At 43.6% G+C, this 13668-nt stretch overlaps 1 protein-coding gene across 1 annotated transcript in view; it reads right to left on the bottom strand.

The window, feature by feature from the left end:
* LOC124802478 (polypeptide N-acetylgalactosaminyltransferase 2-like) overlaps positions 1 to 13668 on the bottom strand; it is a 189847-nt gene that overhangs the window by 44603 nt on the left and 131576 nt on the right. The window contains exons 3-5 of the mRNA XM_047263286.1: positions 8076 to 8143; positions 2655 to 2720; positions 833 to 954 (exon numbers count right to left, since the gene is read on the bottom strand). Coding sequence (XP_047119242.1) covers positions 833 to 954; positions 2655 to 2720; positions 8076 to 8143 — 256 coding nt within the window. The remainder of the gene's footprint in view (positions 1 to 832; positions 955 to 2654; positions 2721 to 8075; positions 8144 to 13668) is intronic.

Genomic DNA, 13668 nt, shown 5'->3' on the forward strand with positions numbered 1-13668 from the left:
TATTCTGCAGATCTCTCGCCAATTGAAAACGTCTGGTCAGTGGTGGCCGACAACTGGCTCGTCACAATACGCCAGTCACTACTCTTGATGAACTGTGGTATCGTGCTGAAGCTGCATGGGCAGCTGTACCTGTACACGCCATCCAAGCTCTGTTTGACTAAATGCCCAGGCGCATCAAGGCCATTATTAAGGCCAGAGGTGGTTGTTCTGGGTACTGATTTCTTAGGATCTATGCACCCAAATTGCGTGAAATTGTAATCAGTATAATATATTTGTCCAATGGATATACGTTTATCATTTGCATTTCTTCTTGGTGTAGCAATTTTAATGGTCAGTACTGTACGATCTCCAATCGATATACATTGGCTCTCCTCTCACCGCTAGATAACCTGTGTAAAAGATCACACTGTCCCAAGTACGGTAGACACGTAGCCACTAGAGCAACATACAGTGGTATGAAATGTGGTGGTGGGGGGGGGGGGCGTGGAAGGGGAGGGAGAAGGGACGAGGGAGAGAGGGAGAGGGGGGGGGAGAAAAAATGGTTCAAATGGCTCTGAGCACTATGGGACTTAACATTTATGGTCATCAGTCCCCTAGAACTTAGAACCACTTAAACCTAACTAACCTGAGGACATCACACAACACCCAGCCATCACGAGGCAGAGAAAATCCCTGACCCCGCCGGGAATCGAACCCGGGAACCCAGGCGTGGGAAGCGAGAACGCTACCGCACGACCACGAGATGCGGGCAGGGGGGGAGAGAGGGAGAGGGAGAGGGGGAGAGAGAGAAGGGGAGGGGGAGAGAGAGAGAGAGAGAGAGAGAGAGACTGACCTCTGCGACCCTCTCCAGCAGCGGCTGCAGCCAGTCGACGTTGCACTCGCAGTGGCTGTCCAGGAAGGTGAGCACGGGCGCCGTGGCCGCGTCTGCGCCGCGCACCCGCGACCGCATCAGGCCTGCCACACGACGGTGCGTCACTCTCCTCCTCCACACACTTCCTTCTCACATCGTAACACATTACAGCTGTCTTACGTAAACAAAATCATTCTTTACATTTATACAGAATGCTTCCAAACAATTGAAACAAAGTCGGGGTAGAACCCTCGCATCATTTGCTGTATGTATTCACATCTCTTGGACCATGAAAACAAACACTACAAACCGACATCCAATGCAAATCTGTAACGCAACCAACTATGTGGCGTGCTTATAATTATGTATTATTTATATTTTACGACAATTAATCTGTAAAAAAAAAAAACGCACCGCATGTAATGAAAGCATGAAAACTCTCTCAAGATGAATCGCAATGATTCGAAACCGGTAACGGTACCTTTAACATAAAGGAACTGAAAATAAAATTGTGGCTGGTTGCTGTCTCAACATCATCAACATTTAATTTCATGATATCTATGTCATTAGTAGCGTATGTTCGACAATAATGGGAGCATCACTTTTCTCTTGGCATTTTGAAACATGTAAATAATCTAACAGGGTAAACTAACATTTACATCTGTTGTTCGTAGAATACGAGCACACACACACACACACACACACACACACACACACGCACGCACGCGCGCGTCAGAGCGTTTACAAAAATGTATTTTTCAGTTATCTCAGGTAACAGTCGCAACTGACATTATTCCACATCTACATCTACATACATACTCCTCAATCCACCATACGGTGCGTGGCGGAGGGTACCTCGTACCACAACTAGCATCTTCTCTCCCTGTTCCACTCCCAAACAGAACGAGAGAGAAATGACCGCCTATATGCCTCTCTACGAGCCCTAATCGCTCTTATCTTATCTTTGTGGTCTTTCCGCGAAATAAAAGTTGGCGGCAGTAAAATTGTACTGCAGTCAGCCTCAAATGCTGGCTCTCTAAATTTCCTCAGTAGCTATTCACGAAAAGTACGCCTCCTTTCCTCTAGAGACTCCCACCAGAGTTCCTGAAGCATTTCCGTAACACTCGCGTGATGATCAAACCTACCAGTAACAAATCTAGCACACCGCCTCTGAACTGCTTCTATGCCCTCCCCCAATCCGACCGGATAGGGATCCCAAACGCTCGAGCAGTACTCAAGAATAGGTCGTATTAGTGTTTTATAAGCGGTCTCCTTTACAGATGAACCACATCTTCCCAAAATTCTACCAATGAACCGAAGACGACTATCCGCCTTCCCCACAACTGCCATTACATGCTTGTCCCATTTCATATTGCTCTGCAATGTTACACCGAAATACATAATCGACGTGACTGTGTCAAGCGCTACACTACTAATGGAGTATTCAAACATTACAGAATTCTGTTTCCTATTCACCTGCATTAATTTACACTTATCTGTATTTAGAGTTAGCTGCCATTCTTTACACCAATCACAAATCCTGTCCAAGTCACCTTGTATCCTCCTACAGTCACTCAACGACGACACCTTCCCGTACACCACAGCATCATCAGCAAACAGCCGCACATTTCTATCCACGATATCCAAAAGATCATTTATGTAGATAGAAAACAACAGCAGACCTACCACACTTCCCTGGGGCAATCCAGATGATACCCTCATCTCCAATGAATACTCACCATCGAGGACTACGTACTGGGTTATTGTTATCAATTATTTTGCTTTTATGAACAATAACTCTTACCTTCGCGTTTTTCATTCCTGAGTACGCGCACCTTCTGTATTTTAGCCAGCTCCTCTCCATCGGCGGCTGAAAGGAGAAACATCATCACAGTTAGAAACGTTTATATATTTCATGGGAAGAAAATCAACTACTTCAACGCTATTTACGTTGGTTACATCAAAATTATTAACAAATTAAATGTACAAAAACACCACAAGATGTGAATACTTGAACATAAATGCAGATTCTAGCCTAGTCTGCAAATCACGCTGTTGTAGTTGACCACGAACAGCAGCTGTGCAATGTCCTCAGCGCGTTGCAAGTGTTAGTCGTGACCAGATCAGCGTCGGAGATAAGTGAATTCGAAAGTGGGCAAATTGACGGTGCTCGTGTTGTGGGTGTTTCCATGACCAATGATGCCAAAGTGTATGGTGTTTGATATTTCATGAGGCACCATGTCTAAGATCTCTCTGGCATACAAGGAAAGCCGGAAAACACCATCCGCTGAGTCACAACGTGGCTAGAAGTGTGTGTTGGGGAACAGCTGTAAAACTACTGTAGGTTACTGTAGTCTATTACAAGTAACCTACGGTAGTTTTCCTAGTAGCCTTGGCCAGTTACGATCGTACCCTCGTTACCTTTATGTTGGGTGTATTGCATACCTATTAGGCGTTATCTCATTTCGATAGCTATGTCTACATATGCTACCACTGTCTTACTAAACTCCCCTTCAAACAGAAGGCGGTGAATCGTCTATAAACTGAGTGAGGATATATAAAGGGCTGGGTAACCTACAGAACAGTTTTGTTCTACATAACTGTCCTCCTGTCTGTTGCTTGAAAACAACCAGTGTTTCTGCAAAATTCAAATTGACAGTGTCTCATTCGTGTTTTATTCGAAACTTTTTGATTTTCAACGTGAAACAGAGGGATGAGTTTATCATATAGCGCTAGAAAACTCTATTTCCTCAAAAAAGTTTAAAAACCGCAAAACAACATATCGAACAGCACTTTAATATTTCGTCCTGTTTACATCAAACATGTTTCTGTTATTCATAAACAACTTTGTACGTGTCAGTAAAAACAGGAAATTCTTTCCTTTGATTATGGTGAAGAACGTTCCGTTGACAAAAACTTACAATAATAATTATATAGATTTTTTTATATTTGTGCATGTAAGCTATACTTGCATTAAAAGTAACTGTTTGGTTATATAAACGGGCACAAGTTACGCGATCAACTAGTTTTTATTACTTATAAAATGCAACATTCCAATATTACCGGTTATCCGACCATTTACTACATCATTTATGTAATGTATCAAAACTACCGAACAATAGTTTTGGCAGAGCGCAAACCTAAAGCTAAGTGAATGTGACAGTCGCTCACTGAAGAGGAGAGAATGGTTTCTGATCGCTATCCTCCTCCATCACCGTTACCTGAAATTTTCATTATTTTGCAGGAAAGACGGTGTAGAATCCCTTAAAAAACATCACCATAAATGGTGTGGCTATTCACGATACATTCAATGCGAACGCACACTACGTCCAAACCCTTGTGGGCATCGGGTAAAGCCGCGAGCAATGACGATAATGAACAACGGACGCTAAACATGTAGTGTACGAGAAGTTGATAATCTGAGCTGGATGGGAAGTACCTTCGGATATCTGAAATGGTTAAAACGACCGCTCACATAAAGCAGGAAATCAGGGTTCGATTTCCGCTCCAGCACAAGTTTTCACTTGTCGCCACCAAATTTATTTCAATGATAAAGTCCAGCTGATGTCTGTGTTTCACTTACGCCGTACGATTCATCGATATTAAACTATCATCTGACACTATACTTCGTAGAAAACCTTACAGTCCAACATATGATTTCGAAAACTCTCCCTGATCGTGATATAATCCAGGTAGAATTTTCCTGCATCTCCTGGCCCCGCCAAGTACGTCTCCTCCTCTTTTGATTTATGAACAGTGTATTCATTATCACTAGCTGAAATATATTGCAGAAATAAATTACTCTTCTCTTTCATGCCTGCTACGAAGCCCATATTCTCCCTTAGCTCTTTCTTCTATCCTTTCCCTTACGACCACGTTTCAGTACCCCATGATTATTAGATTGTCATCACCCTTAACAGAATGAATAACCTGTTCAATATCCTCGTATACATTCTCTACTTCTTTATCTTCTGCTTGCGACGTCAGTATGTATACTTGAACTATTGTTGTCAGTGATTTGGTTTGCTGATGATTCTGATGATAACAACCCTATCCCTGAACTGTTCACAGTAACTACTCTCTGGCCTACCTTCCTATTCATAACGAGTTCTTCTCCCTCAGTACTATTTTCTGTTGATATTAACCTACATTTTTCTGACTACACAGTGTGTCCCAGAAACGTTGTACAAACTCCGAGAGGTTGTAGAGGATGTCTTGAGGATCAAATCGAGGATCGGAAACTGCATCCGGAAACGTCATCCAACGACGCTACATAGCGTCGAAGTTATAGGTGCCAGCGCCTGTAACTAAGCCAGCCATTCAGCAGCAAACAGGGCCCACAGGCGGAAGCCTCACAATGTTTTTTGTTAGTCAGTGATCACGACTCTGTTGCTTTAACGGATGACGGTTTCTGTCACGGGTTTCAATCCACAGTTTGTTTGTCTCCTGGCATCCTCGAAAGTCTTCATTCTTTCTCGGTACACACGAGAAAAATAAACCTGGATGGTAACCCCTGCATGCAGCCATCATCTACCAAGAAAACACAGCACCGCATTCATAGGAGACAAGGCCTGTCTACGCAGCAGCTAGCTCCATCTTCTCCACTGACGATCGTGGCAGTCAGTCACGATCACTTAATAACCGTACAAAGTCACGTTTTCTGCCCAGGAAGTGGCTTAGCGCCAGGCGCCGGCGACTTCAACTTCGATGCTCTGTAGCGTCGTTCAATCTGAACGAAACGGATTCCTACGCCACAGTTATTCCTCAAGACACCCTTCACAATCCCCCGAAGTTCGTCGCAACATTTCTGGAACACCCTGTATTTTTATCTTATTTCCACTTCACTGATCTCCCCCCCCCCCCCCCCCCAAAACCCAATATTGAGGGTGAGCCTTTACAGTTCCCTTTTCAACTTTCCTTGCTTCCCTACCACGTTCCAACTTCTGATATGAGTGTTACCCTTGGGTCGGTTATTCTATCTTGTTCCCATGGTCAAGTCTCGCTTGCAGTCCTCTCTGGGAAATTCGAACGTGGGCCTAAATTGGAGCCTCTTGCAAACAGGGAGATCATCAAGAGTTTTTTTATAATAGCTCACATGTCCTGTGGCTACACCTTATATGTCTAACAGTGCAGTTGTTTCTGTTGTCTTCTGTATCCTTATGCCGTTTATCATTGCGGATTTCCCGCCTTTTGAGTGTAATTTCCCAAACTAAGGGAATGACAGTGCCCTGAACTTATTGTGTGCTCCTCCGCACTATTTTATAATGCCATGGGCAGAACGAGGACGACTTTTGTATAAAATGAAGGTTACTGGCAAGCTTGTTCCACGGGCGAATGACGGAAATGGGAAAGGAGACAAAGAGACATTTAAAGTTGTGTTCAAGCACAGAAAAAACAATGGACTTGAAAGACCTTTTGCTGCACCGTAATTGAATCATGGTAGGTGATAGACGAGTAGAGGTATCGAGTGGTCCAGTCACTAACATATCGATGAAGAAAACAGGTGAAGAACACAAACCACTGAACCGATGACATCCTCGCTAATGGAGCACAAGCAGTACTAACGTGACCAAATACCCAAACGTTATATACCGGTCTCACACAAGCATCCACAGCTATCTCGAGTCGTCTGGAGTTTACACTACTTGTGTCATGTTGTACTAGATTACTGTGGTAGAAATTCGGGTGCAAATATTTTTCTACATTTTTAATAGCATTCAGAAAAGACAGTTTCTCTGCGTACTGTGACAGTTTGTTCTGCTCAGTTTTTACGGTCATCTAGCACAATGCTGATGTTATGTACAGTGTGCTGACATTTTATAGGGTACCATCAAGTAGCTACGTTCACTTACGGGATATGAGGGCCACTCACGACTTCTTGGGGTTTAATCTGAGATCACCTTTAGTTCCCATCTTCATACTAAAGAACGACCATCAGTTATCCCTGTCACGGCAGAAGTGATAATGTAAGGGGTGACTTTTAGATACAGCTCGAGGTGACTGTTACAGGAAGCTTGATGTTCAACGAGAGCGGCAACGGTCTGATAACTGACCCCACAGGCAATCTTGAAAACACATTTTTCCAATATAAGCTCTCTAGCCCATAGACAACTCATTTACATCCACACCTAGTCATTTGAGTGCACTGACTGAGAAAGTCAACAGTTCCATTTTCATATGCTGCATACCGAAACCAAACGACGTGAAAGGCTTTACGAGTTTACACATGTTATCATAGTCACATTGACTAATGTAGTTTTAGTTTTAAAGGGGATTCCAAATCTGAATTATTTTCAGGAAAGTTATCACTCTCAAATGTTCATGAAAAATTTACTCCAGCACTTTGGTACGCTAGGTAATACGAGGCCTGTTTAGAAAGTAAGCTCCGATTGATTGCCAAATTGAAACCACAGTGAACATCAGAAATGTTTTACTTGTAACAATTAGCTACACCTTTCAGCTACTTCTCTACGTAGTCGCCGTTCTGACTTAGACTTTTGTCATAGCGTTGTACCAACTTTTCAATAGCCTCATCATAGAAGGCAGCCGCCAGTGCTTTCCGCCAATTCTCCACGCTGGCCTACACCTCGTTGTCTGTGTCAAAATGTTGTCTTCAAAGACAGCGGTTCATGTGACCAGAGATGAAACTCAGGGGGAGACAATTGCGGACTGTATTGTGTGTAATCTAACATTTCCATTTGAAAACGATGCAGGAGCATCTTCATTGCCCCTGCAGAATGCGGCTGAGAATTGTCGTGAAGACGAAACAGCACGACAGTTATGTAATGTTAGCTGCATAGCTTCAGGCGAAATTTCTCACGAGGCCCTCGTACTTGGCGGCAGACACTATTTTCTAGACATCTTTACGCACTCACTGCGAGCTCAGAAATGAGAAGAGCGACGTGATGCTAACTGGGGTTATACTAGAGACACTACCCAACACATCTGTGCAAAGCTTTATCGGATTTTCATAGTCGTTTCCATTTCGCGACCGATCGGAGCTTACTTTCTGAACGCCCCTCGTACAATCGTCAGTCGGTACTCGCATGTTGGTTTTAGATTAAGATTCTTGTTTCTACGTCGAATTAAGCTACAATATACATATCCAAAATAAAACAACGGGGTCATATTGCCACGTTATCGACGTAATCGACATATTTTTGCCTAATAAGCGGCAATTCCAAGTATACAACCACTACGAAATCTGGGAGTGTGCTCCACTTACGATTGTCGCTGAAGTCGTCGACAAGGATGATTTCCTTGATAAGGTGCTCTGGACTCCGATTCAGGACACTGTGAAAATAGAAACAGCATAATTAGAAAATTTATAGGTGCATTTTTCTAGCCTGGTTAGATAATAATAATAATAATAATAATAATCATGACTATAAAACAATAACATCATTTGTGTAATGAAACTTCGTAGAATTAGCAAATTGGGGTATCCTTGGACTTGGCGACGTTAACAGAATCAGAAGACAAAATGATACTAGAATAAACCGATGGGAAAATACATCAAAAAAAGTTTTGTGTCATTCCGGTTCCCAGAACTCTTGAAGTTGGTCGATGACTGTGGATATTGTATCACAGACACAGTACCTTTGGTTGTTCAGAGATGTCACTAAACCCGCCCAAAGATGTTAACAACCATACATGAGCAACGCCTGTTAGACGGAGGGGGCCAGAGAGCCGATCGGTTCCAACCATTCCACCAGGAAGGAGGTACACTGTTCGTCTTTAGTCCAACCATGCCTAGACGGTCAATACCGAGGTTCGATCGCGTCCGTATTGTTACTTTGCGCAAGGAAGGGCTCTCAACAAGGGCAGTGTCCAGGCGTCTCGGAGTGAACCAAAGCGATGTTGTTCGGACATTAAGGAGATACAGAGAGACAGGAACTGTGGATGACATGCCTCGCTCAGGCTGCACAAGTGCTACTACTGCAGTGGACGGCCGCTACCTACGGATTATGGCTCGGAGAAACCCTGACAGCAACGCCACCATGTTGAGTAATACTTTTCGTGCAGCCACACGACGTCATGTTACGAATCAAACTGTGCGCAATAGGCTGCATGATGCGCAACTTCATTCCCGACGTCCATGGCGAGGTCCATCTTTGCAACCACGACACCACGCAGCGCGGTACAGATGGGCACAACAACATCCCGAATGGATTGCTCAGGACTGGCATCACGTTCTCTTCACCGATGAGTGTGGCGACCCGGTCAGGCTGAACGCCTTATACACACTGTCCAGCGCGTGCAGCAAGGTGGAGGTTCCCTGCTGTTTTGGGGTGGCAATATGTGGGATCGCCGTAACAGCTGTACGATACGTGAATGCTATCTTCCGACCGATAGTGCAACCAAATCAGCAGGATACAGGATATTGGCGAGCCATTCATCTTCAGACGCCCCTCCCCTCCCCCCCTCCCACTCCATCGTGCACGTCCTGTGAATGACTTCCTTCAGGTAAACGACATCGCTCGACTACAGTCACGAGCATGTTCTCCAGACACGAACCCTATCGAACATGCCTGGGATGGATTGAAATGTGCTGTTTATGGACGACGTGACCCACCAACTATTCTGAGGGATCTACGCCGAATCGCCGTTGAGGAGAGGGACAATCTGGACCAACTGTTCCTTGGTGGGTGCCACGACGAATATAGGCATGCATCAGTTCAAGAGGACGTGCTACTGGGTATTAGAGGTACCGGTGTGTACAGCAATCTGGACCACCACCTCTGAAGGTCTCGCTGTATGATGGTACAACATGCAATGTGTGGTTTTCATGAGCAATAAAAAGGGCAGAAACGGTGTTTATGTTGATCTCCATTCCAATTTTCTCTACAGGTTCTGGAACTCTCGGAACCGAGGTGATGCAAAACTTTTTTTGATGTGTGTGTGAAGTACGAAAGAACAAAAAAAAGGAGGAATGGCATGGCCTTGCTGTTGGACAGCAAGAAAAATGGGTTATTTAACACGATGTAGGGGCAATCAGAGAAGTGTTAGGGAACATTCATATTTTATGGTCAGTTGCAGCCAGTTTTTTCTGATTTATAGCTGTTGTGTGGTTGTTGAAGATCAATTTTGCTAACAAATAATCTGATGGTGGGGCTCAATATCCGAGCTGGACAGTCAAGATTAAAAATTACCCAGTTTGAGTTTTTATATGAAACTAGCGGAGGAAGTACGTTTTTACTAGTGGTGTGCGACACTTTGTTCCCACTCCTGATGTGATACGCTTCTACATTTGCAAAGACAGGCTCTTGTTCTTTAAGACTGGCCAGAAACTTCTGCTGACTGTCACTCCAGAGTTTAGTAACGAGTGTAAACGATAACCATCAGAGTCGTAGCTGACAGATGGCTTGTAAAGACTACTCGTGTCGCACCGCCAACTGCCAACTCGCACAAGCTATATGAAAGTCAATCACAGTATCAATGCTTCGATCGCCACCTCGAAGATGAGGTGCTAATACATCTGCGTAAGTCAGACGGTTTGGTGCTAACGCAGACATCTGGGATTATTAAAAATATTTTTAAAGTGCTTTACTGACCGGCACATTCACGTAAAAACAGGAAATTATCGGTCTGAACCGTCACCAGCTATCCTCATACCATAAGAGGAGGCAGCAGTTCACATGTAAGCACGTTGAGAAATCTACACTGCCTTGCAAAATTTAATATATCAAAATATTCTACATGCCTCAAAGTCTTGCTTATATACAACCAGGAAAGTTACTAAGATACATTGATTTTAAAATATAAGTATTATTGCTTTTGTTTCTTAGTTTATGAAGAAAAGGTACCGGTATTTATTGAAACAGTTCAAAGAAGCACTTTAAAGCACAACTCAAACAAACTTAGCTATGGTAAAAAAAAGATTATTCTTGTATAAAAAACAGCTATAATTTACCGTCACTACGCTCCTGAAAAAGTCAGCACATTCAGTCTTTTTTATTATTGACCGCAAATGTCACACCCAGCCGGCCTGTGTGGCCGAGCGGTTCTAGTCGCTTCAATCTGGAACCGCGCGATCGCTACGGTCCCAGGTTCGAATCCTGCCTCGGGCTGCAGTCACGGACTGTGCGGCTGGCACCGGAGGAGGTTCGAGGCCTCCCTCGGACATGGGTGTGTGTGGTGTCCTTAGGTTAGTTAGGTTTAAGTAGTTCTGTTCTAGGGGACTGATGACCTCAGATGTTAAGTCCCATAGTGCTCAGAGCCATTTGAACCATTTTTTGTCACACCCAAGAGCAATTCCCTACTTCCTGTGTTACAATTTGCGAAGTAAAGGTGTATTAATTCTAATAAGCGATAGTAATTAATACCCATCAAAAAAATTACCTCCCAGTCCCCCAGACAAGAGGCTTCCCCTGTGTGTGGCTTCACGAAACGTACAGTCCAGTGTTGCTACCATATATTGTGATTAATACCGATCACAAGGCAGTAACTGATTGCATCCTACAAATGTTGTCCTTTAACAAAACAAAAATGTAATCAAAAACGGTGTTATATGTAGCACCGACAAAGTTTCATTGACTAAAATTTGTCATTGAAGATAGTTGATTCGCGCAATATTCCTACAATGTCAAGTTGCAGCATTCCTCACAAGCAGGTCACGAATTACAAAACTGATTTTAGCTGCAGTCTAAATATAATTTAAAAAGTTTCCAGCGCTTCTCTTAGAATACGTATTTCCATACACCCGCATTCTCTTGTCAGGATTTACAATCGTAACCTTGGGGGAATATACAGCTTCCAGTGCAGTATAACGAGGGCAGGAAACACTGCGACTGACCTTACCACAGAACACAAGTTCCGCCGTTCGCTGTTTTATGTGCCGTTTCGGTCCCAAGTGATGCCACGCCTCACAGAACTTCTTTGTGTTCCCCCGATGGTAGTTCTCCCAACTTTTCCAGTTACGGTGAAAGGTCTCGCCGTGAATTTCTTTCCCGTAGCATCGGAGATGGTCTAGAACCGATGCGCAGTCGTGTCTTCAGGACGTGTGTGTGTTATTTCTTTACAATAAGCAGAGCAGCTGTAAATGATACGTTGCAGATGGATTCTGATTCGTCTACTACGACATTTTGGTGCATTTTCATGTCCAGATGCTGAGATGTTCGCAACATGTTACAATATTCGTATCAAAATTAAACCGTACACGGAATTCACAAAATGCAGAACGTGAAAAGGGATCCACAGGAATCAACATCTCAGTGACGCATTTGGACTTAGTTTAAAATTAAGCATTGCCAGCTTGTCAAAACACTTCCTCTACGCCCAAAGGTAAATTATACATACAACTATATTTAACTACCTCTTATTCAGTACTTGAAGGGAAAGTAATCAGCAAAATTCACACTTTAAAATTCTAGGATTTAAGGTACATATTCAGCCAGTATTATCCTGCGTAAGGCAAGTGTTCCTACCACTATCATATACAGTGTGCACCGCTTCTGTGTGTTCTTTTTCCCTAGAATTTTACACCCATTCGTCGGTTATTTTAAAAAACATTAAGAAAATTTGGCGACAGTGGTTAACAGCTCTCGTGACTCTCCTCTTCCCATTATAGCTGCAGTGGAAATATAATTTAAAAAGGTGGAGTTTAATCCCCCTGCGATTCCAGCAAAGGATGGTTGTAGTATGATTTTCCCTAAAGACATGCTTCACAGTAACGTTCGCCGCATACCAGACTCTGATCTACAGCCATGTAGCTGTGCTTTGGCGATGGACGCAAAGAAAACAACTTCAATTTCGTTTTTGAAGCAATCTATAATCATCCACATTTTCCAGGCAAATGACATAAGATTAACGGCTGCCGATCACCAGAACGAGGGTCCCATATGCTATGTTGAGTGGCAAAACTACTTGTCTTATGGTCAATCTAGCGAGGAAAATACGACTCTTTATATGACTCCGTAAGAGCTGGAATTTCTCGTATCTTTGTAATCTTTACGCGAAATGTACGTTGGCAGCAACAGAATCGTTCTGCAGTCAGCTTAAAATGACGGTCCTCTAAATTTTCTCAGTACTTATTTAACTTACAAAGCCTGTTTCTTCAGACATTCATATCTGAAGGAACAGACATTGTAAGTTAATTAATTATTGTATGCTTCCACTGGTTCAAATGGCTCTGAGTACTATGGGACTTAACATCTGAGGTCACCAGTCCCCTAGACTTAGAACTACTTAAACCTAACTAACCTAAGGACATCACACACACCCATGCCCGAGACAGGAATCGAACCTGCGACCGTAGCAGCAGCGCGGTTCCGGACTGAAGCGCCTAGAACCGCTCCGCCACAACGGCCGGTGCTTCTACTGGCAAAACGACAATCTTGTTTCATTGCAGTGTCATCTCCCTGTCGCGAGAATTACGTAAAGTGCGAGCACAAGGCGGTTGTAGACAGTGCGGGTGTGTGGATCGGTCTTGGAAGGTGCATGGGCAGCCGAAATGGTTAAGGCAAACGATGGCAATAAGCGGGAAAACCGGGTTCGAGTCCAGGTCTGGCACAACTTTTCATGTCACAAATAGATATTATATCTACACCTAATACAGCCGATGTCAAAGAATTCCCCTCTAGCGAATAATTTTGTAATGTTTCTCAATAGAGTTTCGTCCAAAGAACGTCGGCTGCCCTCCAGGGAGCTCCATTTGAGTTCACGACGAATCTCTGTGAGACTCGCTTGCTGATTGAAATTACCAGCAACAAATCTAGCAGCCCGACTCTGAATTTCTTCCACGACTTCCTTTAATCCAACCTGGTGCGGGTCCCAAACACTCAAGCAGTACTAAAGAACTGTCGCACTAGTGTTTTATA

This window comes from Schistocerca piceifrons, chromosome 6 (genome assembly GCF_021461385.2).
Source record: "Schistocerca piceifrons isolate TAMUIC-IGC-003096 chromosome 6, iqSchPice1.1, whole genome shotgun sequence".
Lineage (NCBI taxonomy): Eukaryota > Metazoa > Arthropoda > Insecta > Orthoptera > Acrididae > Schistocerca > Schistocerca piceifrons.